General features: G+C 38.0%; 1 protein-coding gene across 2 annotated transcripts; it reads left to right on the forward strand.

Annotated features, from left to right (window-relative positions):
- The first annotated feature begins 246 nt into the window (after nt 1-246).
- GTF3C3 (general transcription factor IIIC subunit 3) lies at nt 247-23,212 on the forward strand. 2 transcript variants are annotated; one of them, XM_085299487.1, is made up of 19 exons: nt 247-854; nt 2,105-2,207; nt 4,587-4,786; nt 5,229-5,352; nt 5,858-6,049; nt 6,538-6,703; nt 7,750-7,897; nt 9,694-9,766; nt 10,797-10,883; nt 11,979-12,082; nt 12,769-12,940; nt 13,334-13,536; nt 14,140-14,241; nt 15,177-15,312; nt 15,955-16,192; nt 16,562-16,752; nt 18,420-18,544; nt 21,290-21,442; nt 22,422-23,212. In XM_085299487.1, the coding sequence occupies exons 1-19, from the start codon at nt 756-758 to the stop codon at nt 22,542-22,544; spliced, it is 2,739 nt and encodes a 912-aa protein (XP_085155613.1). In that variant the 5' UTR covers nt 247-755; the 3' UTR covers nt 22,545-23,212. The 2 variants fall into 2 exon arrangements, with proteins under 2 accessions (XP_085155613.1, XP_085155614.1); XM_085299488.1 differs by lacking the exon at nt 22,422-23,212 and having other exon boundaries at nt 21,253-21,426.
- Nucleotides 23,213-27,402: the final 4,190 nt, after the last annotated feature.

Consider the following 27,402-nt stretch of genomic DNA (forward strand, 5'->3'; position numbering starts at 1 on the left):
ATGCCATAACATTTTTAAAGTGATTTTTTTAAGAGATTGTTTCATTAGAGGTCTTTGGAGACTTTTACAGGAATTCAACAAAATAACCCTCCTTGACAGAAACTTCTCCAAATGTGTCTAGTCCTCTCTCCTCCTCCCTTTCCTCTTGGGGATGCACCGCCCCCAACGGCCGCTCCCGCCCCCAACGGCCGCTCCCGCCCCCAACGGCCGCTCCCGCCCCGCCCGCCCCCAACGGCCGCTCCCGCCCCCAACGGCCGCTCCCGCCCCGCGCGCCCCCAACGGCCGGGGCCGTCGCGAGGGCGAAGCTCGGCAGCGGGTCTGAGCGCAAGGAAAGGCGGAGTTTACGCGTTTTGTCTCCCTAAGGCAGCAAGTACAGGAGAGGCGGGTAGCCATGTGGCTCCCGGCTGCCCCCGGCCCAGGACGGTCGCTGTGTTCGGAAACCCTCCGGTTGAAGCCAAAATGTTTTGGCTGCCCGATCCCGAAGGACTGGTATTTCATACCCCAGGGCAGGAGCGTCAGCCCGGGCCTGCCGGGCAAGGCGCTGAGGCTGCCGAAGGGGTGGCAGAATTAGGAGGTGGTCGTGGGGAGGGCACTGGGCAACGGTTCTCCCGGGCGGCGCTCAGCCGCGGCGCGGCGCGGAACTACTGCGCGAGGGCGCGGGGCGCGCYGGGGCGCGATTACGGGAGGGACTCGGGTCCTTCACCGAACGAGTCCCCTTCCGTTTGCTGTGGCTGTACCTGGGGCGTGCTGACGCGATGTCGGGCTTCAGCCCCGAGCTGATCGACTACCTGGAGGGCAAGATCTCCTTCGAGGAGTTCGAGCGGCGGCGGGAGGAGCGCAAGAGCCACGAGAAGGTGCGTCTGCCCCGGCCTGCCCCGCCCGGCGGGACACGGGCTTCGGAGGAGAAGGAGTTTTGCCTCCCTCCTTAAGCTCCAGATTATAGCTCCTGCGGGTGAAACTTCGCCTTTTAGGACGGAGACGTGTCAGTGAATCCGCTGTCTTTACTGTTAGCAGTTGTATACTACGGATGAGTCAGACTGCAGGTTTTTTAGTATTTCACCTACATCAGAGCATTTGGCAAGATGCAGGTCACTTAAGGAATTGCGTGGCTTGCACACTTTTAGTTGCATAGATTTTTGTTAAATGCTGCTGTGCTTCATTTTTAATTACATCTGTCTACGTAATTATTAATTTCTATTAAAAAAAGCCAAGAAAATAATTTTTAAAAGTTATTAGGTTCTGGTGGGACATGTTATTCAGGAGAATTTGAAACCTCTGAAAAACGGAGAATACAGTATTTTAGTTTGTGCTAGTGTAGCTTGCCTCCCTGGAGCTAGCAGGAGTTACCTGCAGGCACCCTTATTACATTCTTCTGGGTTAGACTGGAGGAATGAACTGAAACAGGTTTTAGTATAAAGTCATCTTGTGTATGTCACTACTGCTTCCCCACCATCCTGAGTATGTGATCAGAGGAAGAGATCTAGTCTGACCCCTTTTAGCAGTCATTGAGATTTCTTGGCAGGAGTAGAGAGAGGCATGGCTTTGTGCTTAAAAGTAAACTGATGAAACTACAATTCTAGGAGGAATTCTGTATGTTTGACTGAAGGGAGWGTGGTAGTTAACTTTGCCGTCTTCTTGTCAGAATATGACTTAATTTCTGTGTTTCTTAACTTTCAAAGAGAGAGTTCAGCAGAACTTGGCCATCATGAAAGGAAAAGGGATTTTTCAGGGCAACCTTCTTACTGCATTCGGAAGCGTTATTTTGATATTTCACTTCATGATTAAAAAAGGCAGGCTCCTGAAAGCATTTGTAACATGTTTAATCAACCATGTCATCTTACTTCACTGTAATGTCAAATGAGCAACAAACTCACTGCTTCGATCAGAACAAGTGTGAATAGTCAGCTTCTGAATCACTTCACTTTGATTATAAACATTTAAATAATGTTGTTTCTTGTTACTTTAAAGATATAGTGTTTTTTCCATCTGTTTCACTAGCAGTGCAAAAGTTGGAAACTTGTAGTCTAAATGACAATTGTAAAAATCAGGAAAATGTGACGACTGATACTGCAAAGCTTATAACTAACGTTATTGGTGTGTGTAGGATGGAGAAAATGCATCTGCTGAGGAAAACACAGAAGACATAGATGCTCCATCTTCATCTGGAAAAGGATCTGGGAAATCCCAAAGTCAGGATGAAACAGACGGTAAATTTTAACAGGATAATTTTAATGGAAAACATTTCTAAAAGATCATTTTAAGAACCTGCTCTTTGACTTGAATTTGTATAAATACCTGGCTGCTGCTTTGAGCTTATGGATATTGAAACACGTTATTAGAATGTCCATCTTTGTTTAATATTTTGATTCATATCAATGCTTTCATTTTGTTCAGTGCCTTTAAAGGGCAGGATTTAGACAGTCACAGTCACCTTTTTCTGGAAGACTCTCCCATGTGTTCCACTCCTGACATCTCAATTGTTTGGTCTCTGTTTTTGGCTCTCTCTACAGTTACAAATACATTTTGAGGTTTTTAAGTTGTCTCAGGTTCTTCTAGGGGTGTTTTGTTGTGTTTTTCCCTTCTTCATCTCTTTGCTAGTCTTCCTGGCTGAGCTTTCAGGTTTTTCATAATATCTGATTCTACTATATGAGTATTATCTTCTGCTACTTTCATCTAAAGTGAAAGAAAATATGTGTAATGAGCTATGAGCTGCCTGCTTCCTGCCTCCTCCCCCCCAATCCTTTGACCTGTTTAGAGATTCTAGARTATTTTCTTTCCTTTTTCTCTTTGGCTGGCTTTCTTTATGCGGTTCCTGGAGTGGTAATATCTCCTTCAAATCCCTTGCCAAAATAACCTCAACTTCTTTTCTGAACTTGCAGGAAGGGTAGGAAAAGCACTTCTTTGCTTATTTAGTTTGTACCAGGGCCTCGAGTTCTGGAATTGAGCTTTGAACTTAGAGTACTGCAGCCTGTTTCAAACGTCTTTTTAAAAGCTGTACTCCATGTCCTCCCCATATTCTCATGGAATTGCCAATACTATGAAATAGCAAACTGCAATTTTTGATCTCTTGGTGTTGGTTCTTGGACTCCTCTTACTAATTTTACTGCAAATTCTCATCATTCTCCAGTGTCTTTTCTTTCAAGTATCAAAAAAMCCCCCAAACTTTGAATTACCTCACATAAAACATGTCTCACAGATACCTCCATTCCAAAAGTGTGGCCAGAACTCATCCTAGAAACACAGTAAGTGAACATTAGCAATCTTGTTGGAGGTAGATCTCTTAGTTTCCATACTGATCCCTTCTTTTTGCTGATGTTTCTGAAATACTTCCAAGCTGCTGTCTTCTACTCTATATTCTAATTGTTCAATTATACATTTTTTTAATGCACACAATATTTATGTAAGAAAAAACACATATCCTAATACACTTACGCAATAGTGTTATTTCTGAACTAATTACAGAGAACACAAAAATGTCAAGAGCAGCCTTTAGAACCCAGGAAGCCTGGATAACATTTATTGTTATTTAAAGAGCTACCATTAGAACCAGACTCTCTTTTTTCTTTTTCCTTTAGATACTTAATATATTTAAGTCAGAATGGAAACAACCAGTTTTTTTAAAGGCTTTCAAACACATTAACTGTGATGTAATAGCAAGACCCTCTTGTGCAGGAGTATGCTGCCATAAAAATACCTGATAGACAGATCTGTTTTTCAGTCCCAACTTTATATTGTGGGTCTACCTCTATCAAAACTTCAGTTGACTAATCCCCCAATTGAAACCTTTCAACACTGCATACTTTGGTGTCTAGTAGATGAAGTGGTACCTTTTAAAAATGGTGGGGTTTAGTCCTTTTTCCGTGAAAGTGCACTTGTGGGCAGTTATAAATCTGGCTTAAGTTAGTAATGAAAAGTTGTAATTAAAAAAATGTTGAAATTGTTAAAGTTTTTAATATTTTAAGCATATTTAATTTGGGCAGATAGCATCATATTCTTAAAATTTGTTTTTTTTTTTGAGAAATGTTAATAATCTGGATTTTGCATTTACAGGTACTTATTAGTACCTGTAAATGCAATTAGTAACTGTAATGCAGTACCTTGAAAGGTACTTATTATCTTGGATAGAGTGGTTACAAGATCTTGTTTTAAATTACTTCTAAAAATTGGTTGCTACTTTATTGTTCGGTATAATTATCTATTCACTTAGCTTCTTCAGCTGAAAAGCTTTATTCCATCTAGCTAGTTCAGTGGCTGAAAATTGCTTAATACACCTGTTGTGTGGATTGAGGAGAAAAATGTTGAATAAACTTGTTTCATTCAGTGTGTTGTTCCCTGCTCTCATTTCAAATATCCAAAAAATGTTAGAGCCTGGGAGATGCTAAGCATTGCTGATGAATAGCACAGAGCTTTAAAGCCAAAGAGATTGTTAAAAGCTCTTCTGCATTTCTGCAGGCCTTTTTCTTAAAGAATAGCTGTTTCAAGTGGGCTGCTAATTATGCAGAACTCCTTTACTCAGCACTTGTCCTGATAAAATAGTATGTACTCATGATTATATTGAAAACCTCTTCTGCTTCTTTTTCAACCAGGAGAGACTTCAGATGGTGTCAGCAAATCCGTCCATCGTGTCTTTGCATCCATGCTTGGGGAAAATGAGGAGGAGGATGAGGAGGAAGAAGAAGAGGAGGAGGAAGAGGAGGAAGAAGAAGAAACCCCTGAGCAACCTACGGCTGGAGATGTTTTTGTGTTGGAGATGGTACTTAATCGAGAGACCAAGAAAATGATGAAAGCAAGTATCTGAACTTACAGAACCTTCATGTAACTTCTTTGTATATACTGAAGCATAGTAAATAAGTAGCAATTTGTATGGTTTTAGCTACTTGCTGAGAAACTTGCCTGATAATAATTCTGTGTACAATATTTTTGCTTAAGTTGGTTTCCTGTGTCTTTGCTTTTTAGAAAATTACTGCAAGTCACCATTTGAAAATTTTTCATGTTCGTAGTATATAGCTTAAATAACAAAGTGAGTTTTTCAATGTCTAGGTTTTATTTATTCTAGATATCAGTGTTACTCTGTTAGTTATGAAAATTAGCAAATATTTCAGTTCTTTTAGTATCAGAAGTACTGAAATAATTTGTTGTTAGACCATGTAAAGACACGTGTGATTGATATTTTTTGAATTCGGGCACAACTTAAGCATCAGTGAAAATATTGTCCTCTTTTCATTTAGGAGAAAAGACCTCGCAGCAAACTCCCTCGTGCCTTGAGGGGTCTAATGGGAGAAGCCAATATCAGGTTTGCTCGAGGAGAGCGTGAGGAGGCTATTCTAATGTGCATGGAAATTATTCGACAAGGTATTTTAGAATGCTAAGAATCTTTTGTTTTAAGAATGAGATGAAATTGCTGTGTACACCAGGAAGCTCAATGTGGCTTCACTGACAATAAAAACCTTCAGTACAAGGAATGTCATTGTGTATGTAGGGTGGAAGTAACAATATGTTCAGTGTATTCCCTTTTTAGTTTTGCATCTAAAGAAAAAAGCCTGGCACTCTAATTCTGCAAAGGCTGGGGCCCTTGCTTAGCTTCACMCAGTTTATTTCTATTGTCTTTGTAGAATTAAAGTATAAATGTCTATCAGCTTAACCTCTAATGTGGATAAAATGCTATAAATGTTTGTGATTAGGTTYGATCAGCTTGGTTATTTGTGTATAAAAAGGAACTAGAAGCTTGACTTGAATTTTAGCAGATTTTTTTTTTAAGAGTTATTCGTTTCATATAATTCTAATGAAAGACAAATTATTTGCTTTCAAATTGTCTTTAAAATAATAATTCTTAATCGTTCTTTTTGTTTTTTAATAGCTCCTCTTGCTCACGAGCCGTTTTCGACTCTTGCCATGATCTATGAAGATCAGGGTGATATGGAGAAGTCATTACAGTTTGAACTGATTGCAGCTCACTTAAATCCTAGTGACACTGAAGAATGGGTTAGATTAGCAGAAATGTCACTAGAACAGGACAATATTAAACAAGCTATTTTTTGCTACACAAAAGGTAATGTAGCAACTATTTTAATATTTTAAAAATCTATGTTAGTTGCTAGTATCGTAATAGCAATCACTTCTCTTTTTGTTGTTGTTTTTTTGTTTTCTAATTTAGTTTGCTGCAGCTTGCCCAGACCTTAGTACCTCTTGTCCAGATTTTGTTATTTCAGTGATGGATCTTTAATATAGAATATTCTTGTCCTATGAAAAGCTTGTGATGTAATAACTTGTTCATTAATATTCTATCAGTGAGCAAGTTATATGTATCCTATGTTTTGGGGGAAGAAGAGGATCTTAGTTGAATGTATTTCACCGATAGCATATGTATGTTGCAGTCTGGGTTGCTGCTTTCAGGATGTAAATACCGCTTTTTCCTGTTAAGTTTTACGTCTCCTGAGAAAACTCTGATGTTGCTAGGACTTTGGTGGTTGGGTAGTCAGGCAGGTGGATACAGAATCCTAAACTAACTTACTAATATGCTTTTCCTTGTTTTTGCAGCTCTGAAGTATGATGCAACCAATGTGCGGTATCTGTGGGAAAGATCAAGCTTGTATGAACAGCTGGGGGAGCATAAGATGGCTATGGATGGCTACAGGCGTATCTTGAATCTCCTGTCTCCCTCTGATGGAGARCGCTTCATGCAGTTGGCTAGAGACATGGCAAAGTAAGTTGGACTTACGCATAGTGTGATTCAGTTTTCTAGAGTTTCTCAAAAATTGATGCTAATAACTTTGCAGCTGATTTAGGCCATCTACGTAGCTGAAATCAAGGACTGCAGACTTTTTGCTGGGGGTGACCCACACACATGCATAGGCATGCACCTCCAACTATCGCAACCCTTCCAAAGCCTTGTGGGAATTATCCAGGGTTGATGCATTGTCTTGTATTCTCTTAGAGTAAGAAAATAAAATGTGAATGCTGATTATTGAAAAAAATACCCATAACGTAAAATTGTTTACAACTGTAATACGTTTTTATTTCTGCATAATATCACTGAAAACCTGAAATCTTTTTGCCAACAGATCTGTTCTTGTTTGCACAGTCACCTCTGCTTGCTTTGTGGAAAAGCTAAGTGTTTAACATGCTTGTATAATAGCACAATTAAGCCACTTAATTTTTTGTTTGACAGTTTGTATTTCAGATTGTGATTCGTTCATGGAGGAAATACAAATCTGCTCCCTAATCATTTCTGCTGGTAAAAGCAGATCAAGTCATAGAATCTTGCCTCAAACAGAGGAGGCTTATGCTTAAAGCATGTAGCTCTCTTATTGTAGTTTTTACTATCTCATGCATAATTTGTAGAAAGTTGTTTCTAGGGCAGTGTTAAGCCTGTTGGTGTTCTTAGTTGCAAGATGCTGCAAAAAATGCAAAGAGTTGTATTTTAACAATACTATTATTAGGGTTTTTCTGAAACCAGGTTAATCGAATACACCATTGAAAATTAGGTTGGAGAAGATGGTGGATATTGTAATGAAAAGCTGGTAATGTGCCCACATGTAGGGGAAAAATAATGGTGGTAATTTGAAATGTATAAAAATTATCACAAGTTGTGTTTAAAAAAACTTGCTGTCTCTGTAATCTGTTATTTTTAATAAAAACGTTTGCTAATATGCAAAGAAAAACAAGAATATGAAAATCTCTTTGCAGGCATTCAAAGAACAAATTATCAGTTATTTCAGATAATAAGTATTTCCTGACTATGTTTTATAGGAGTTATTATGAAGCCAATGACGTTACCTCTGCTATTGAGATAATAGAAGAAGCCTTTACTAAACACCAGAGCCTCGTCTCCATGGAAGATGTTAATATAGCAGCTGAACTATATATTTCTTCCAAACAGTATGACAAAGCATTGGCGGTATGAGAACTAATTTGTATATAGTGTTCAGAACCTCTTTGCCCATCAAGATGAACAGTTTATATTCCTGTAGCGCTTAAGTAGTTGTGTTTCGATAGCAATAGAGCTGATCAGATACAACTAGGTTCTACTAGTTTTGCAGTAACTAGCACTGAAATTAAAAGCTTGATTTAATAAACTGGGGATATGTGCTGTGCCAAATGGAAAGTTTTGAGGTCCTTTCTCTCCTCCTCAGCCATTGCCGTGATCTAAGTAGCCAGAGTTGGGTCTGTGTCTTTGCTGTACCACCAGCAAAGGGAGTTTCCTGAGGTGAACATTAAGAGGATGAGACTGCACAGTCTGATGGTTCAAAAAGAGATCTTTATGCTTTACCTGGCTTGCTTTCATTAAGACTAATAATTTAGGCTTTAAACATCAAACACACCTTTCAAAAAGACAGTATATCCTGAATCTAAGATCTCAGGAATTGGAGAAGATTGCTTGTCTGTTCCGAGTTTCTACCAGTGGTAAATTGCCTTCACTTTTGAGGCAGTTTTTCTCAGCTGATTTAGTCTAGCTTTGAGAGAAATATATTTAACATCTGACCATTATTACATCTTTCMCAGTTAGATTGAAGAGACACTAATGGCTTAGACTTTCTCTTTGTGAAGGTTCTTATTTGCTGATATTAAGCAACTTTTTTGTTTTTTTCCTACCCTCTTCTCAAGATTTCATTTAGATCTGGTCCTGTCAGTGTAAAGCACCTTTAGCCTGAAGACAATTTCTATAACTCTTCTCTGCACCTCTTCCTTTTTAAAAATCAAATAGCCAATTCTGCGTGCATAATACTCAGATACCAGGTTTGCTAATGCAGTACTTGGAGGTAGAACTGTCCCCATTACTTCTTCTTGGTGATTCTCCTCATTTCTATTCCTGTGWTTGTGTTTCTTCTTCCTAGATAGTTAAGTCTCTATTTGAGCTAGTAAACAGAGCTGTTAATTACTTTATTTCAGTCTTCTGTTTTATTCTGAGTGTCGCTTGCTCTGTGTTTATTTATTGCTCTGCTTTGGCAATAGAAATGATTTAAATACTTAGTTTCTAATTCACGGACAAAAATACCAGACATCATTGAGTCTTAGACCAACAGTCCTTTACAGTGGTGTATTCTTCCTTCTCCCAGCTGGCAAATGCTTTTCGAGTTTTCGCTTTGATTTTTTTTTTTTTAATTTGATTTTATTTTGTATTAATTGCTCTGCTGAATAGTATTAGTTCTAATGAGGTCCTGGAGTATGACTAATGTAAAATATCTGAGTGTATATAGTCCTTTTTAACTGAAACAGACCATGCAGCTTCCTTGCAAAACTGTATTTACCTAAGAAACTTACTGGAGTCCTTGGCACACTTTGGAAAGATCTGTGGAGAATGTAACTATTCACTAGTGCTTTGCTTGCCTTTTCCACCTACTAAAAGGCAGTCTAAGAAGTTTAAAAAGTTAAATACTTTCTCCAATTATGATGAAAATAACTGTTGTATTTAGCTGAAGAGATGCTTGTTTGATCATCTAAATATTCCTGAAAAAAGGACAAAGACATGCGATGCTCAAACTCTGGGGTAGTATTTGTCAACTAACCCCATAGGAAACAAATGCAGCTTATGCATTTTTTTCCCCAATGTCTTTTGTGAAATCCTGTCCAAGACAACTGCCATATGAGCAGGTTCCCCCATATATCCTTTTAAATATTCGAAATGATCTAAGTTACTCTTCTGTATTTGTGTTTTGTTTTTTGTTTTTTTTTTTTTCCTCTCTCCCCATTAAGGTTATCACAGATTTTGCAGGAATTGTACTTGAAAAGAAAGTATCAGAAAAAGGTCCTGCTGAGGAGAAAAAAGGTAAATAGTTAACAAGTGGCTAGTAGGACCCTACTGTTCATATAATATTGAATAATTCTTTAGTTTTTTAGTTCTTGGGTGTTTTGACAGAATTTTCTGTTTGGAAAATCTTCAGAGTTTTAATGAGTTACATGGCATGACATCAGCTTTCTGTAAGATGTTATCTGGTGTCCAGTTAGCCCTGGTGACTCATGAAGGACAGGGACTGCTCTCTAGACAATTGGAGGCCTTTTAAAGTTCTAAACATTTCACTGAGTATTCACAGCAGGCCATTTATTTCATGCAGCTAAATAGCTTCTGGGAAAAAAAAGTATTATAAGCTGAGTGGCATCTGTAGTCAAGAATATCAACTTTGACCCAAGACTGCTATTTTTTGTAAGTCCTACTTCTGTTACTACAAATTAAATGTTTTGGTGTATGCAAGTCAAGGGATATTAGCTTGTATCTGGCTTGCAGAAAATAGGCCTTCTTAGGGCAATTTGCTTCACGAAAGTCATTGATCAGGTCTGAAAGTGCTTCTGTTTGATGGGCTATAGAATGATCACAGCATGCCAACTTTTTAAACAGGCAGTCTGTTCTATGATTAAACTAGTCAATTGTTGCAGCCAATTTCAAGTCCAAACCCCTTGTAGTTATAAGACAATTCTGTTGACTCTTTGCTCTAATGGAACAAGTAAATTGTAAATGAGCAGTGAATGTGGTGCAAAAAGCTGTCCTGACAGAGACTTTTAGGAAATTATTTATGAGTAAAACTATTCCAAATCTAGAAATTAAAGCACACAGTCTTGTCAAGTTATCTGAGATATGTCATTTATTAAGACAAGCTTTTTGTAGTACCCTGAAGCTTATTTTTCCCCCTACCTACTGCTGCTTTATAATTTTAAGTGCTTTCTAGTCTACAGTACTTCGAAATAATGTGCAGTTTTCATTTTTTTTACAACCGTAAGCTGTTAATGAGGTATGGATTCAAAATCAAGTAAATCTTGGCTTAGTTGGTGTTACTGAGACTAACTTGTTTCTATTTAAAAAGACACAGAAGCAGTGACTGAAGCTCAGGAAGACCAGGAAGCGGTAGATGACTGCCAAGATCATTCAGCTACTGAATCCAATGCTACAGGTAAGTAGTCTAATTTCAGAATTTAATGCAAGTCTGTGAATGGATCATATGTTCAGAAGTTAGGTTGCAATCATACGAAAGTCAGGAACGATTTCTGTGAGCAGAGAAATAGAGATTGATCCAGAAAGATTCCTTGTACACAATCTGCCTTACTCAGAACTTAACTGCTTTTAATGTAGGCCACTACTGAAGTCAAAAGTGTCTTCCAAGGACTTAACCACTCTGCAATGATAATTTTTCATTTTTCTAATGGTTTGTAAAAACTTAATAGCAGTTGCATAGTTACTATCATGCTTACCRTTAAGATCTTCAGAGAATGAGGAATTAATTTGCATTGTGATCTGCAATAATTGGATGTTGATTTGGAAGATAATAATGAAACTGTATGTTAGAAATCAAAGGATAGTTGTTATAACCTGAGAAACCTGTGAATGTCTAGTGGAAGAATTAAGGTGAGGCAAAACTTTTAACAGGGTACTTATGGAGGTTTATTGACTGAATATGCCGGAAATATGATAATGAGGTTTTGTTGTGTGACCTTTAGTATGGTAACATTATCTTGGGCAGCTACTTCGTCTTACGTAGCATGGTTGTGTTAACACCTAGAAGGAATGCAGTCAGGTGAGATGTTATATTCTATATTATGTGCATTTTACAATGTATAGAGGCAGATCCCTGATACATAGGACTTGTTTAATAAGGACAAATAGCTTAGTACAGGATATTTCCTTGAGAAAGTAAGGAAAAGAGGGTATAGGTGCTTGAATTGGTGAAGGAAAGCTTTGTGAAACAAGCACCTCTTAAGACAGAGGTGCTCTGAGCACATCCTACAGGATCCTGCAGTTGATATCAATGCAGACTGACAGTGCTCAGTATTTTGGGTGAGATGATTAGAGTTACAGAAAGTAGGAATTTGCTTCAGCTATCAGGGAAGAAGTAACAGAAGGGGAGAGGTGGTGCCTGCACCAATGTTTGCAGGAGTTGATGAGTGTGGGATAATTTCTGTGGAGCCAATATGGCCTAGAGAGGTTGTGGAGCTCCGTGAAGTCCTTGTTAAAGCCTGTGGGTTCAGAAAGATTTTTTTTTCTCTCACAGCTGTGGAGAAAGTTAGCTGCTGCATACCTGAGGGGGTTCCAATAGACATTATGGTYAAGCTGATGGTGTGCTTGGTTCACTTGAACATCCTAGAACCACTCAATGTAAGTAGAGACCAATATGTAAGTTGAGGGAAGTTCTAATTAACAAGCAAGTAATTTTTCCTATCTTCAAGTTACTGAAGATCTGACTGAGGTCTTTGAGAGGGCTGGGGAAGTTACTGCTTCCTCCCCTCTTGCAGACAGAGACATAGTGAACCTCTTTTGTTAGCATTTATTTCACGGTCATGATGGAGTGAGATTGGCTGTGGAGTTTCCAATAGTGGAAATACTATTCTTTATAAATATTAACTAATCAGCTAGATAAATTACCCCTCCAGTGGAAGTATTAGCACAGTAAATCTCAACCTGTGTGCTGTGACAGGCCCAGGACCGTATTGCATGTGTCTGTGTTTATTCTTGAACASTGAAGAACACATCTTTGCTTTTAAGCCCTGAAGTTGCTAACTTTAAAAACTGTTCTTTATTAAAATTATTTCTTATGCTCCTCACTGAGGGGCACTTTCACCCCTTGGGCTTGAAGAGGATGTGAAATGTGACTAACAATACTTTTTCAGGAATTCTGAAATTCAGATCTCTATTTTTCACTTTTAAACTGTCATTTTAAATAAAGAATGTGTAGTTCAGAATGTAAAAAGAATAAAAATCGTAACTTCCACTAATCAGATCTTAAAGAAATGTTAGTACTGTAACTGTGTGTGCATGGCCATATTTTTTTTTTTTTTTTAAAGCCTCTTCTGACCACTCTTGTGGAACAAAATCCAGAAGAGATGGGCGACTTGTATCTGGATGTTGCAGAGGCATTTCTGGATGTTGGAGAATACAACTCAGCACTGCCTCTCTTGAGTGCCCTTGTCTGTTCTGAACGATACAACTTGGCTGTTGTCTGGCTTCGGCACGCAGGTAAGAAGGAGCAGGAGTGCTGAACACGTGGCCTGAGAGATGATACAGTGGCACAGTGCTGAGCATTCCCACCTCCTGTTAGTGAAGATCTTGGAGGATTTTGTTGTCTTTCATGAAGATTGAAACTTACTTCAGCTAAAAATGCTTAATTTTTGTTTAAGTGAACAGCATTTATTCTGCATTCTGTTCTGCGTCAACTGATAATGCTTTGCTTAAGTGACGCTATAGATGCATGAGTGCATGCTTCTGAATACTATGAATTTGTTAATACATGATTTGGGTGGCTTTTACTAGAAGACTATCTGAAACATTTAAGATGTGAACTATTTTGCTAGCTTTCTAATCTCTTATTTCTGCCATTTAAGCATATTGTGCTGTGCATGGTATTTCCAGAGTGCCTGAAGGCTTTGGGACACATGGAGCGTGCTGCAGAGAGCTATGCCAAAGTTGTTGATCTTGCTCCATTGCATTTGGATGCAAGAATCTCACTTTCAACGCTTCAGCAGCAGCTGGGCCGGCCTGAAAAAGCTCTAGAGGCTCTAGAACCAATGTATGATCCAGATACACTGGCTCAGGATGCTAACGCTGCTCAGCAGGTGGGTGAGATATTCTGTGCTTCCAAATTAGGATATGCTGTTCTTCTGAACTGTGATGGTGGTAAAAGATGCCAACTGTATAGGACCAGGGACTGAGATTTGGTGAGCCGTAGGAGTACAGTGAAGGATTTGTTACTGAGTGCCAGAGGTGGTTCCTCAAGGCTCTTTCTCCCTGACCATTCTTATCGGTATTTCCACTGTCCCATTTGATTACTTGGTGTGATGTGCAGCTTCTTGGCTACTGAGAACTGGTCTTGACACCAGTCACTGTACATCACATTGATCAGTAATTGCTACATACCAGCTGCGTTGTTTGGCTTCTGCTGGTTGTAACTGATGGCATAGGAGAGGCTCCATTATCCACTTTCTAGAAGTGCCTTCACTGTGGTAAGAGCTGTGCAGGGACTCTCTGAAGTTCAAGAGTATAAAACAATAACTACTGCAGGGAAGTTCATGACAGTCTCATATGCTGCTGCTAAGATTGTTAAAACTTCCTAGAAATTTTTACAGCCTTGTCTGTACTGTGTTGAGTTAAAATTGTGTTTATTTTATAAGCTTGCTCTTTGTGCAAGTGGTTAAATAACYATGTTTAATATTGCCTAGGAATTAAAGTTACTGCTCCACCGTTCAACACTGTTGTATTCCCAAGGTAAAATGTACGGTTACGTAGATACTTTACTCACRATGCTGGCAATGCTGTTGAAGGTAAGCTAATCTTTTCAGCTATGCTTTAACATACTGGACAGCTACGAGTTAGTATAAAATAAAGAACAAACTTGTCAAGAAAACTAATGTTTTCARTATATAAATAGTTTCATAGTTTTATTAGATAAAAAACCTGCAGTGAGCTTATTAATACTAGGGACCTGTAATACTGGTGTATATGTCTGCAGTGTTCAAAACAGAGCATCATTTCTGAGTATAATTTTTGATATGGCCATTTCAATTCTTTTTTTCCTGTTTCTTAATGTAGAATACTAAGCTGTTTCTCTACATTTTTTGTAGTAGCGTAGCGCTTTCTTAAAACTTACTTTTATGTAAATAAAGTTGTATTTCAACAAATCTCTTTTAAATTATTTTTATTTAAATAAGGTTGCTGGTTTTATCTTTTCTTGTTATAAGACAAGCAAATAAACATTAGCTTCTTCAGACAGTAAATACAGTGGTGCTGATGGTTGTTTTATGTTAATTGGTTTGGGCTCTTTTTGTCGGGAGGGGACTATTTAGATTTCCAGTTTATCCATCTGGTTACAGGTTAAGACAGCCTCTGTTACACTGTTTGGGTAACTGACTATCCATCTATTTCTATAAATGATACTGGCATGAAAGCATCATTCTTGTTAGGTGTATATGCACATRCTTTTGATTTGATAAGGAAATTCCAATCCCAGGAAAAGTCTTTAAGTTTTTTAGAGAGTTTGTGTCTTCCTTTTGCATAGCCCGGTTTGCACTGGAGCGTGAAACAATGGAGAGGGAGTACCCGTGGGTGAATGTCTTCTCTCACGTTTTTACCTCATTGTATTTCCAAGTTGCAGACTGTTTTGGAATGCAACTTGAGCCAGATGGATTGCTTATAAAGCTGTCTATGTTCTAGGATGTATTTGTGTAATCTGAAATGCTGCCTTTAAATTTGTTTTTAGGTAGCAATGAGCAGAGCTCAGGTGTGCTTGATATCTAGCTCCAAATCTGGAGAGAGACACCTCTATCTGATTAAGGTGTCAAGGGATAAAATTTCTGATAATGATGACCAAGAGACAGCAAATTGTGATGCCAAAGGTAACAAATGTTTATTAAAAACAAAGCAACAATTTTAACTCCTTCGTTCTGAAAAACAAAACAAAAACATTGCTATTTTGCATACTAAATCTATGCAGTTCATGTTAACATTGCTTTATTTACAGGGCAGGGAAGGCAGCAAGAATGAAGAAAATATAACTTAAGGGAAATATCCCCACTCAGGAAAAAACACTTAGAATCAAAGAATACTTAATTTGACCTTTGGAGATCATCTGGTGCAGTATTTCCCTTAGAGCAAATATCAGATAAGCAACTTTATGGTATAGTAGAAATACATGTTTTAAGTGTTGTGACTTTGGTCCAAATTTGTTTGGACCAGGTTGCAATTCTTAAGCACTATTTGGTGTGTTAGGAGTACTTGTAGTATTTTTATAACTTCAACTATGTGCACTTCTTGTCAGTTCTTCCCAAGTTTTCATTGGTTTTTTTTTTCCTGCAATTTTACAAACTGCATTAAACTGTTCTCTTAAAACAAACAAACAAACAAACTTTATCTTACCTGTTAATGCTCATGTATTTTTGAAGAGATCAGCTTGACATATGCACCTGTTCAATTTTTTTTTTTTTTAGAGTTTAGCTCTTTTGTTTTTAATTTTCTCAATTTACTGACTTCATTTTCAGCAATTTTTGCTGTTCTCACAAGTGTTCTGACAAAAGATGATTGGTGGAACCTCCTCCTGAAGGCTATATATTCCTTGTGTGACCTGTCCCGATACAAGGAAGCAGAGCTACTTGTGGATTCCTCACTGGAATATTATTCGTTTTATGATGATAGGCAAAAACGCAAGGAGCTGGAATACTTTGGGCTCTCGGCTGCGATTCTGGACAAGAACTTCAGAAAAGCTTACAATTATATCAGGTGGGGAGTTGAGAAAGTAGAACAATTTCTTGTGTAATTACTTCCACTGAGGCTGTAGCTCAACTGCTGAAAATATTTTTAAAAGAGCCAAACTGATGCTTTCCAGATTTCCCTAAAAGAAATAAGCCTATTTAAACTGAAAGGGTTTTGTGGTAGCTTTTGATTCCAAAAAGTGTAATGCAGTGGGTTATTTCACTTGRCCAGAACCATTTGTTTTGCATTTCACTATAAACTTTGCCTCARTCACTGATCTGCCATTGGCCGTTTGAATGTCCTTCATTTTAAGTTTCTCCAGACTGAAGTTCTTTCGCAGATGTAATGTTTACTGTGTAGTATTTACTCATTTCTTGTGTGTTTTCCGTTCTGTAGAATAATGGTAATGGAAAATGTCAATAAACCTCAGCTCTGGAACATCTTCAATCAAGTCACTATGCAGTCTCAGGATGTCCGTCACCATCGCTTTTGTCTCCGATTAATGCTGAAAAATCCTGATAATCATGCGCTGTGTGTCCTAAATGGGCATAATGCATTTGTATCTGGCAGTTTCAAGCATGCTCTTGGTAATGTCATTAGAGAATGCTAAGTTTGTTAGTGTTTCTTTATTCCTTTCATATCAACTTTCTCACGTTCTTAATTATCCTTAGAGTGACTTTTTCCCCCCCTAGAGAAAAACAGTTGTAAGAAAATATTTTTTTCATATGTCAGAAAATGATAGCCAGCTTCATAGCATTAATTTAGTGCTTTAATTACTTAGTTCCCAAATCAAAGCACTGTTCAGTAGTTCATTAATAAAGATGAGGCAGGCATGTTTCAACTTTAACACTCCTTTCTTGTAGTTTAAATTTTCTAACCAATTTTTAAAGATAATTAAAGGCTAACGGTAATAAAGAATAAGACTGAAAGAAATTGTCGCAACTGAGATGTGTTGGAGACAGTCGTGCTGTGAGGTGTCTGCACGGTTGCCTTCCATACCATCTCTGAGCCATGGTAACTACAAAAGAAAGGCTTAGTTTCATGCACAGCAGTTACCTTGAATGTTGCATTTGTYGGGGCTAGGCTGGATGGTGTTTAAAGGAGACCTAATTTCAGAGAGCTGCGTTCTCTTGACTTGGCAGTGTTCTGTTACAGGCTCTAAACCTGCACACTCAAAATGGCTTGTCCCTTTTGGGAATCAAGGGTGACTGCTTTCTTCTAAAGAAGTGAAAATTTGTTACTGGCTTCAGAGGGAATACTCTTATCCTCAGTCTAATGACTGATCATGACTGATCACTTGACATTTTAACGAAAAAGGCTCATTTTGTAATGTCAAGACTATACAAATGCGTGTGCTGCTAGAACTAATTCTACTAATTTTTTTTTTATGAAAAGCCCGTAAGATGTTTTCTCTTCAAGCAACCTGGATGTGCTTATTCAGAAGCAGTGATCATGATTCAAATACTATCTGAAATTTTGGGAGGTTCAGAGGCCCATGAAGATCATACTGAAGAGCTTAGCACCTTTTACTATTTTGTCTCCAAATGAATAATCACTGAAAAGAAGCAATAAGTAGCTGATATGCAGTCTGCTTCATGCATTAGTGATTAGTTTGGGGAACTCTTAATTAAAAAACAAAATCAAAAAATGTGTCTACATRTACATGTTCCATAGCAGTCTAGTAGCAGTTACTACTGTACTATATAAAAGCCTTAGTCATGGACCAAGGGTCATATAGGCCTAGATTCTACACACTGAGGTAATCTTTTGGTACATCACTTACCGTTTCTTGCTTTTGAATAATACTGATTTTTATCAACAAAGGGTTTATGGCTAATGTACTGCATAATTATTTTGGCTAGGGCAGTGAAAACTAACCGTATGCAGCTGGTGTAAACAGTGGTAGTTCAATCAAAATAATGAAACTGGACTTTCAAAATAGGTATATTTGTTTGCAGCAGTAATTCTCAACACCTTTAGGATGTAAACCCCAGCAAGGACTTTATTTCCCTTCTGTGTTCAGTTCTTCTCTGCTTACATTCTTTTATCACAGCTTATACTCTTGCTTCAGAATCCAGGGAGTGCTGAAAATACAAAATCCCTTTTCACGAATACATTTTGATGTAGTTAGTTATATTAAACACTTTCTTTTCCAAGTTCATAGTTCCAATTTGAATAATTGGAGTTCTCCTCCCCCCAAATTCTCAGGGATTGCTTTCAAAACAAACATCCTCATTCAACTATTTGCTTTTAGGACAGTATGTGCAAGCCTTCCGAGCAAACCCAGATGAACCCCTGTACAGTCTTTGTATTGGCTTAACTTTCATCCACATGGCTTCTCAGAAGTATGTGTTGAAAAGACATGCTCTTCTAGTACAGGTAAGTTAATGTGGCTATTTTTACCTATAGTGGGTCCTGACTTTTGAGATTTATATATTGTATAAACAGTTACGGCTACAGCATTTTTAAATAGTTTAAATAACTTGCAGTAATTAATACTGCATTTCAAAAGAGGGAACTGAAGGAACATGAATACAAATGAGTATAGTTTTGAACAGTATTTATATGCATCAGGATCTTCTCTCCTTTATTTTAAAAGTAGCGTATTCTACTGTGTTTATAGAATGACTTGTTAGCAGTTACTAGGAGTTTGTGAAAATATTAGTAATTCTGGTCTTGATCACAGATGGCTGTAGCTTGGATTTTTTCTCCCTTTTCCTCTGCCAATGCCGTGTTATACTTGCTATTTCTTTTCCAGAAAGTGTTGTAGAGTAGAAACTCTGCCACATGTCCTAAGTGGCCATATCTCACAAACAGCATAGTTTAGATAAACTCCAGATTTCAAAGGCTTTTTTTTTTTTTTTTTTTTCCTGTCTTCCATTTCTCTTTCCCCCTTTTTTTGGGTGCCTATGTATAGTTCTTATTGTAAAGATTTTGTAAACTCCAGTTCAAGCTACCCTCAGTTTTAAGCTTTCTTATATTCTCTCTATCTCCACTCCTCTTTTTTTTTTCCCTCCTCCTTTTTTCCTTTTAAATCTGCCATTTCCAGCAATAAACCACAGGCTGATCACTCCCTAAAAGGATTTTTGAAATCATTTCCTCTCCATCAGTATTTTTCATTGACTTGAAATTTGTTTTAGTTCTGGTGGCTGCTGACCTGCCAGTAGACAGAATGTGGCGCTCATGATTTCTGAAGTTGCTGAAAAATTGGAGCTTTCACTGATTTTTTTCTTTTTTAAGAAGAGCTGTAGGTCTTCAGCTACTTTAAAAGAAGAAGAATTACGTCAGTATACAACTTTAAAGCATTTTGAGCTTGCAAAATTTGGCCTAATTTTAATATTTCTAGCCACTTCTTTCTCTAATAAGTCTGCCTATCTTATCTGGGCTGCTATGTTCTCCTTTTATAATATAYTTGAAAAATGTCCTATTTATGTCACCCTCTGGTGATATGGTTCCTTGCCTTCTCTTGTCTCATTTCTTGTTCACTCCACTAGGTATTATTTTTGTATCCTCTCCTGCCCCTATTCTGATTCCTTGATAGTTCAGCCACAATGACGTACTGGTGACCTAAATTATGATGATGATTAGCTATCATCTGTGCCTAAACTAATCCCTCGTGTTGAAGGAGCTATCATCGTCTCTAATTACCAACGTTGCCTCTGGAAAGAAAGGCTTCTGTTTACAACAGAATCGGCACATTCCAAAGAGATAGCAAAATGAAATGTAAATTACTGCGCCGAGGGGGGGGGGGCTGCGCAGATTTCCCTTCTGAATTAGTCTCTTCTGCCTTAATTTCTTAAGTTTCCCACAGGGCTCCTTGAATGTAAAATAAAATGCTGACTTTTGATCTAAAAGAGTACTCTATGCCCCCTTTTCTGCCATTGTTCTGTTCACGAGGTAGCGCTGCGGTAAAGCCATTCCTATGTCATCATGCAAACATTCATGATCAGTCTGTAACGCCCCAAGCCGGTAAGCAGTGACATGCTGCTGCTGAGAAACAAAACGTGTCTTGCTTTGTGGCATGTCAATGTATGAGTGAAACCAGTTTGTTCCACCGGTGCCTGGACCTGTTATTTTTAGGCATTGCCCTGTCTTACATTTGCTGGAACCTCGGTACCCGAACAGAGGCTGCTCCCTGTTGCACTCTGCTTGTGTTGTGCAGGTTGCGGGGTGACGCATAGGAGGAACGGTACTCTAATGTTGGCAGGGAGACTATGATGTGCTTAGGATTCTGCCAGTCATCTGTTTTAAATATATGACCATATATTTTAATTTAAAATAAAAGCAAAATAACACCTACAGAGTTCTTCCACTTTAAATTTGTTAAAAGTAAAGCATAGCACTGGGATTGCTGGGTTTGAGCACCTTTTCAAATTCTACTGTGGGCTCAGCAGTGAAACATCTGCTGGTTTAAATAAGTGAGAAAGATGGACTCTTGCCTTGCACTTAGGCTTTATGTTTTTTTTATGCTTTTATTTAATGATTTTATTCTTGGCTGCTTTATAAAAATGATCTGCTAGTAATGTCTCTTTATAACYGTGTTGGAGTAAATTTTTATGTATGTGGAGCAGAAGACCAAGCAAGGAATGAACTTACTTACATTGCAGAAATTATACTTTGAAGTATGCTTCATGGAGTTCAGCAAGAAATTGTAGAATTAAACCATTTTCTTGCTGTTATCCAAGGCAAAGAGCGAAGAAAGGGAACGAAGGTATTTTGTCTGTCTTCTTTTTAAGGGGGAGCAATCTAAAGAATTATTTTTTAATAAAATCTTCCTCTAGCCTTTCCATTGGCTGTATGGTCTTCATTAAAATGGGCAGCTCTGCTGAACACAAGCTAGTCATGTGTGCATGCGCACGTGTATGTGTGTACATGCACACGCATATCTAGCTATGGTCATCAATGGTGTGAGACTGCCCAGAGCAGGTTTTTTTAAAAATCCAGGGTGCCATGGCAGCTGAATGACTGTTTCTTTCTGCCTTTAACCTGCACGTGGTTTGTAGGGAAGCAAGGACCAAAAGTTTTAATTAAGAACAAACGAACAATTAACACCTTTTCACCAGTCTATTTTACTGCCATCCTTTCAGAGGGGGAACACTTACAATGTGCATGATGTGTGTACAGGGATTCTCCTTCCTTCACCGGTATTTGGACCTGCGTGGACCATGTCAAGAATCTTTCTATAACCTTGGCCGTGGCCTTCACCAGCTGGGATTACTGCACCTGGCAATCCACTATTACCAGAAAGTGCTTGAACTTCCTCCTCTCGTTCTAGAGGTACTGTATCTTTATAAGTTTTTTTACTGTATCTTTATAAGTTGCGTACAGAGAATAAAGAGAATACAGAGAATAAAGTCAAGTCAGTGTTAGTGATTTTTCACTACAGTGTTAGTGATTTTTCAACCATAGATAAAATGAGTACATAAAATCTATGTAGTTTAAATTTCCTTTAATTCACACAGAAATTCTCTGTGATTAAAAACCCGAATCTGCTTATCACCTGATCTTTCAAAGAATCATATATTTTGAAGGATTTAATATATGGTCAAACAAAAGGTTGCTAAACAACTTCACCTGAATAAATAGATGAATTTAATATAGCATATTTAATATAAACTACATGCCATAAGCTATAACTGGCAGTTTTTAAATTGCTATAAAACAGCATGCTGGAACATTATGAGCCAATAGTAAATTAAGAAGTTGAGTAGATGTATCTGTGTCACGGTTTTTCTGTAATAGATCTGTATCAGTTGATCCTAATTGCACTTAAAAGTCTGGTTTGAGAGCAAATTTTTGTTTATTTGTGGCATGGTTTGGTAGAAAAATTAAATATATTTAGAAAACAAAGTTAGTGAAGTAAGAAAATGGCAGTCATTAACACGTGATAGGAAGTTTAGAGAGCAATCTTTCTTTTTACTTAATACTTAATAGATGCATGCAGTAGTCACAGTCTGACTATAGAAACAAATATGTCACATACGAACATAAATTAAGATGTCACTTTCCTGTTTTATGAGCTGGCTACCTCATTTACAGCTAATGTTTTGGGTATGTAATTATATAATTTTTGGTGACTAATGAGAAGCTCATTACAGAGGGAGGGCACAAAGAATACTATTTTTTTGTTTCTCTACAACTCAAAGCCTGTATAAACTTTGAATAGATTACTTGATGCCAATTAAACCAGTACTCGTGTTTTAGTTTAATTCCATCTTTGCATATAGGTAACTTTTTAAAATCAATTTTCTTACAGGGTATAGAAACTGATCAGACAGACTTGCGAAGAGATACTGCCTTTAACTTGTCACTTATTTATCAGAGCAGTGGAAACATGAGAATGGCTCGAAAGATGTTGTATACTTACGCAGTTGTATGATGAAGTTTGTGGCGGATAGAAAAATGATAGCATCAACTCTCTTACATTCTGCAGTGCTAGGGAGACCTGTTTTATGTAATTTTTTTTTTCTACAAATGGTCAGAGACATGACTTCTACTGTATAGAGTTGTATGGAATTTTTTCTACTTCTGACACGAAGTGTATCACRCCCGGCAGCAGGCTGTTCTGAGAACAGTGCTGACATACTTGAATTGTGAGTGCCTATTATTAGGTCTGCCTTTCTCCTTTGATGCATTGCTCTGTAAGCTAATACTCAATCTTGTACAAAGAATCAAACAGTAAAAACTGAAGCCCAGTGTTTTTAGGAAAGATTTACAAAGAAAGAACTGCAATATTATAACTAGCTACCAGTGAGGTTATTCAAGAAGCCATAAACACTGGTGGTGGCTCCCCATCCTGCCATGTGAAGCATAAAATTGTTACTGTAACACAGAAGAAAGAAGTGGGCTCATACTGATCTCTGAGAGAAGGGAGCACTCAGTATTTCAAGATCTTTAAAGTATTTATTTTATTCTAGGAGCTCATATTCATAGCAGCTGTTCTGTTTCAGGAAGGTTGATTGAGATCTTTATTTTCCTTGTTTCRGTGAAATCAGTGTGACCTTGTCCTTCTTAACTGTTTAATAAAAATGTTGAGGTTAAAAATAATTTTTGTTTACTCATTCTTGGCAAACAAGTACCCTATTGAATAGCTTAGAGCAAAAATTATTATTAATAATTATACTATCATATAGCTTATTGTTAAACATACACTGGAAATGGTTTGAGTTTTTAACTATTATTTCTGACAGCTGAACATGCAGCAATGGAAGCAGGCTGCTTCCAACACAGCTGGGGAGAAGCCAGATGCAGTGCTTCATCACAGAAAAAAAAAGATTATTTAACTATATGAATATATAGAAAAGCTTTTTGTGCTACATATTTTTCAGCAAGGTAATATTCTGAATAGAAACCACGCTGTTACTTCCCAAGCCTTGCTTTTACTTGCAGTATCACAAGTAATTATTGCTACCTTTTTAATACCTTTTTGTACTGTAATGATTTCACACAATTGCAATCAATTGAGGCATGTAGCATGATCTAGACTATTTTCAAAGCTAAGAGAATTTAATCTCAAAGCAGATCTCAAATAACAATGTTAAATATACAGCATGTCCACTGAAGTAGCAAAGCAGCAGGCCATAGTGAGAATGCAAAGGTAAGAGACAAATACCAAGAAAGTTTCATCAACTCTGAAAAAAGTGCAGCATGTTTGCTGTGAAACAGTGTTTGTCAACACTGCAAAATACAAGGCCATGCGAAGCTTGCAGAACTATAAATTAAATAGCTGTTTCAGTTGTATTAGCCTGGAGTATTTGTAGCCGCAGAGGAAGGGCAAGAATGCCTCCGTCACCTTGGCTTTATTTCTTATATCATCATCTGCTGCATGTCACAATTCTTTGACTTGACGGTCAGCTGTTTGCAGTGGGAATTGGAGCTGGGCTCATGGCATTCATACCAATATATATACACTGTTGCATCATCTTGGGGTTTAAATTTCTGCTGTTCAGCCCTTTTTCTTAATCCTTTTTTGCCTTTTCACATCTTGCAACCTCTTCCCTTCTCGCAGGCTAAGCACCCTGTTCCTGACCACTAAGCCCCCTAAGAATTGTGCTGCTGAGCCTTGTCCAAGCTCTTCAGTAGCTCTGTGCTGCAAAGCATCGCGCATCGCAGTGTTACGTTGCTGATGCTCGCTGCCAATTGGGAATAGTTCAGGAGGAAAGGGTAAGGGAGAGCCGGGCCAGAGCCCCTGGCGACTCGAAAGGTGGGGATGGTTTTTTGTTTGTCTGGTTTTTTAACTGCTTACTGTTATACCACCTAAAGCAAATTAAAGCTATTTCCATGTAAGAACCAAAGAGAAGAAAGTAAAAGGGTCAGTATACAAATTCCCTTTGCATTATTTTCTTTCTGGAACTGGCTTTTAGAAATAGAGACTTACTTAAGAGGGTCAGGGTTAGAGTTGAGAATTATCTTAAAATCTGGCTAACAGTGAGGCTATAACATTACCATTAATTACTTCAGAATTCTAGCAGTATTAGGGATCAGAGATGAAAGAGTTTTTTGTGGCTTTTTAAACAAAGGAGGTAGGAGTCTAGCATTTATGCAAAAAAGGAGGGGTGAAAAAACATTCAATTTTTGTTAACTGTGTTCTAAATTGTTTTTTAAACACCAAATAATGGCAACTTGCATTTAACTAAACCTAAGTATTGAATGGAAAATGCATACTGCTAGAAAATACTATTCTGAATGCTGAATAATTTTGCACATCTGGAAATATGGTACTACTTGCCTCAAAGAAGCTGCAATGCAAACTACCTTAAGCTAGCAACTTACCTCACATTTCCTGAAGTGCTTCTTGAGGGAGAAAAAGCTATAAACAAAGAAAGACAAAACTTATACTTTCCTTTTAGCTATATCCAACTTGGATTTAAGGGTATAAGAGAAGCAATCTTTTCATTAGATTTCACGTTTATACAACATTACAAGTCTGTCATATTGTAATCTCTTGTTACAGGAGTGATAGACAAGACTTCAGCCAAAGGAAAAACAAACATTGTAGGAATGTGTTATAATCTAGAACTTTGTGATCATGCAGTGCCCATTTCATCATTTTACTTTGTGCAGTGGATGGAGGATACACAGGACGGCGTTCACAATACAAGTATTTYTCGGGGTAAGAGCATCTGTGTGGGATTTATTATTGGCACACTCTAGATTCACAGTCAAGCTTACCTGGCTGTAGCTCGTTCAGTGATGCTCATGGGAATGTAACATTGTGGGAGGGTGAACCCAACACCTTTCCCAAGCCTCTTGTCTCAGAAACAACTGTTGTTTGAACTGTAGCATGGGAACATATAGCAAGGCAGGAAAGACCTGAGATTTAGCAGTTACAATTCTGGCAGAGCTTTCATAAACCACGGAGGGTAAGATGGGAAGAATACATAAACTGATGCCAGCCTCACCTGTCAGCTAATCTCTTAGCAACAGAGGAATATTTCCCCAGGCCACACTAACAGAATTAGTAACATTTTCAGTCAGATATTATGTATATATTGTCAAATTACGTGATTTAATCATAATTTTGTAAGCTATTTATAGCCAAGAAGGTATTTTTACATAAAACACTAACTTAAAAAGTATTTGAAAGACTGCCCATAAAGTTATCTATTGTCTTAAAACCTGAATCGTAGATTTTTAATTTTACTTACCTGATACCTGCATTAACAATTTTAGAGAGCTGGTCTCCASCCACATGCACTGAAGGCTATAGATTAACATTAATAAACCAAGATCATGCTGCATATGTATTTTTTTTAAATACACCTGATGTTACTATAACAGAACATGGGACTAACAAACGGAGGTGTTGCAACTACTAAGTAGTTACTGTGGAAGCACTAGCAGTGTAGACAGGCCTCAACTTGATCGTGCAGATCAAGCAAGTTGATAAATCACTACAACTTACTTGAAATCACAATGCTTAAAGAAAAGAATAACATGATCTTGTCTACTGCGTTACACTTCTGATGTTTTGAATGAGTTTTATAGTGCTCCCCCCCTCCCCGCAAAGCCTTTGAAAAGAAATAGCTTGTTTTGTGGCTTTCAAAAGGATATGGGCTACTAATTCATAGTGTTCCACAGAGAAGTCCTATTCTTGATCAGTGTAATTTCATAATTTGGATAGTTATGGCTGTCTTTGCACAAAACTAACTCACTCAAACGTTTTCTTCRAACTGCAAGGTCAGGGTTGAAAACCACTGGGTTGCCCTAGCTGCCACGCCTATAATTTGATAGCACCCATAAAAGTAAGCAGGCCATAATCAAGTTTTGTGAGTCTGCCAAGAAAATGAATTTTTCCTGTAGGAAGTGATGGCCTTCCTTTAGGACTGGGCATCACCCAATAGAAACACTAAATCCTGGAGTTTTTCAGACTCCTGTGTTACCTGAAGTATAATTTACTGCAACAGGATAGACTATGGGGGAGGCATCTAMAGTAGGATTTAAGCTGGTATCTCAGATATGCATTTCTGAATTCTCCAGACTGCTGCCACTTACCCTGCTGTGGTTCACATTGCAAAGCAGGCTCGGAGCATGCAAACTCATTTCCTTTCAGATGAAACCAAACTGGAAGACTGCTTCCAGAACAGCTATGGTTGCTAGTGAGCATTCAGTGGGCAAGATCAGACTAGAGTGTATCTGAAGTAAAAACCAATCCAAAACATGTAGCACAATACTCCAGCTATTTCATTCTACACGTGACTCACTGTGCTGCATTATTCGCTGATGCAAACATAGCCAAAAGCTTAGGGCAGTGCTAAAGCTAATGGGCACTGTCATGCAGTAGTTACRATAAACTACATATTGTATCTTAATGTTTTCCACCCTAATCTCCAAACAAGTATGTTTTAAAAAAAGAAGCAAAAGGATGTATTGCACRTGGAGCAGAATGTCTCTATGCAAATATAAAACCAAGGTTAATAACCACAGACACAGACTTTGTATTTCAATATACAAAGCAACTGTAGATACATTGCCCTTCTGCCAGCAGGGGATTCTAGAACAAGGGAGGAGTGAAGACCCATCCCAACACACACACACACACACACACACACGTGCGCGTACATATACGTACATGTATACGGTATGCTGGTAACAGTTCCTGCCCAGGGAAGCCAGAGAGGTGGTTGGTGCAAGCCCCTGGCAACATGCAGTTCATACGAGTGTCACTGCAGTGTCTTGTCCTCTTGCATAGGCAAACACCACAGCTGTTTGTCCTGCTAGACAACCTACTTCAGCAT

This window comes from Rhea americana, unplaced genomic scaffold (genome assembly GCF_003343005.1).
Source record: "Rhea americana isolate MKP2758 unplaced genomic scaffold, rheAme1 scaffold_15, whole genome shotgun sequence".
Classification (NCBI taxonomy): Eukaryota; Metazoa; Chordata; class Aves; order Rheiformes; family Rheidae; genus Rhea; species Rhea americana.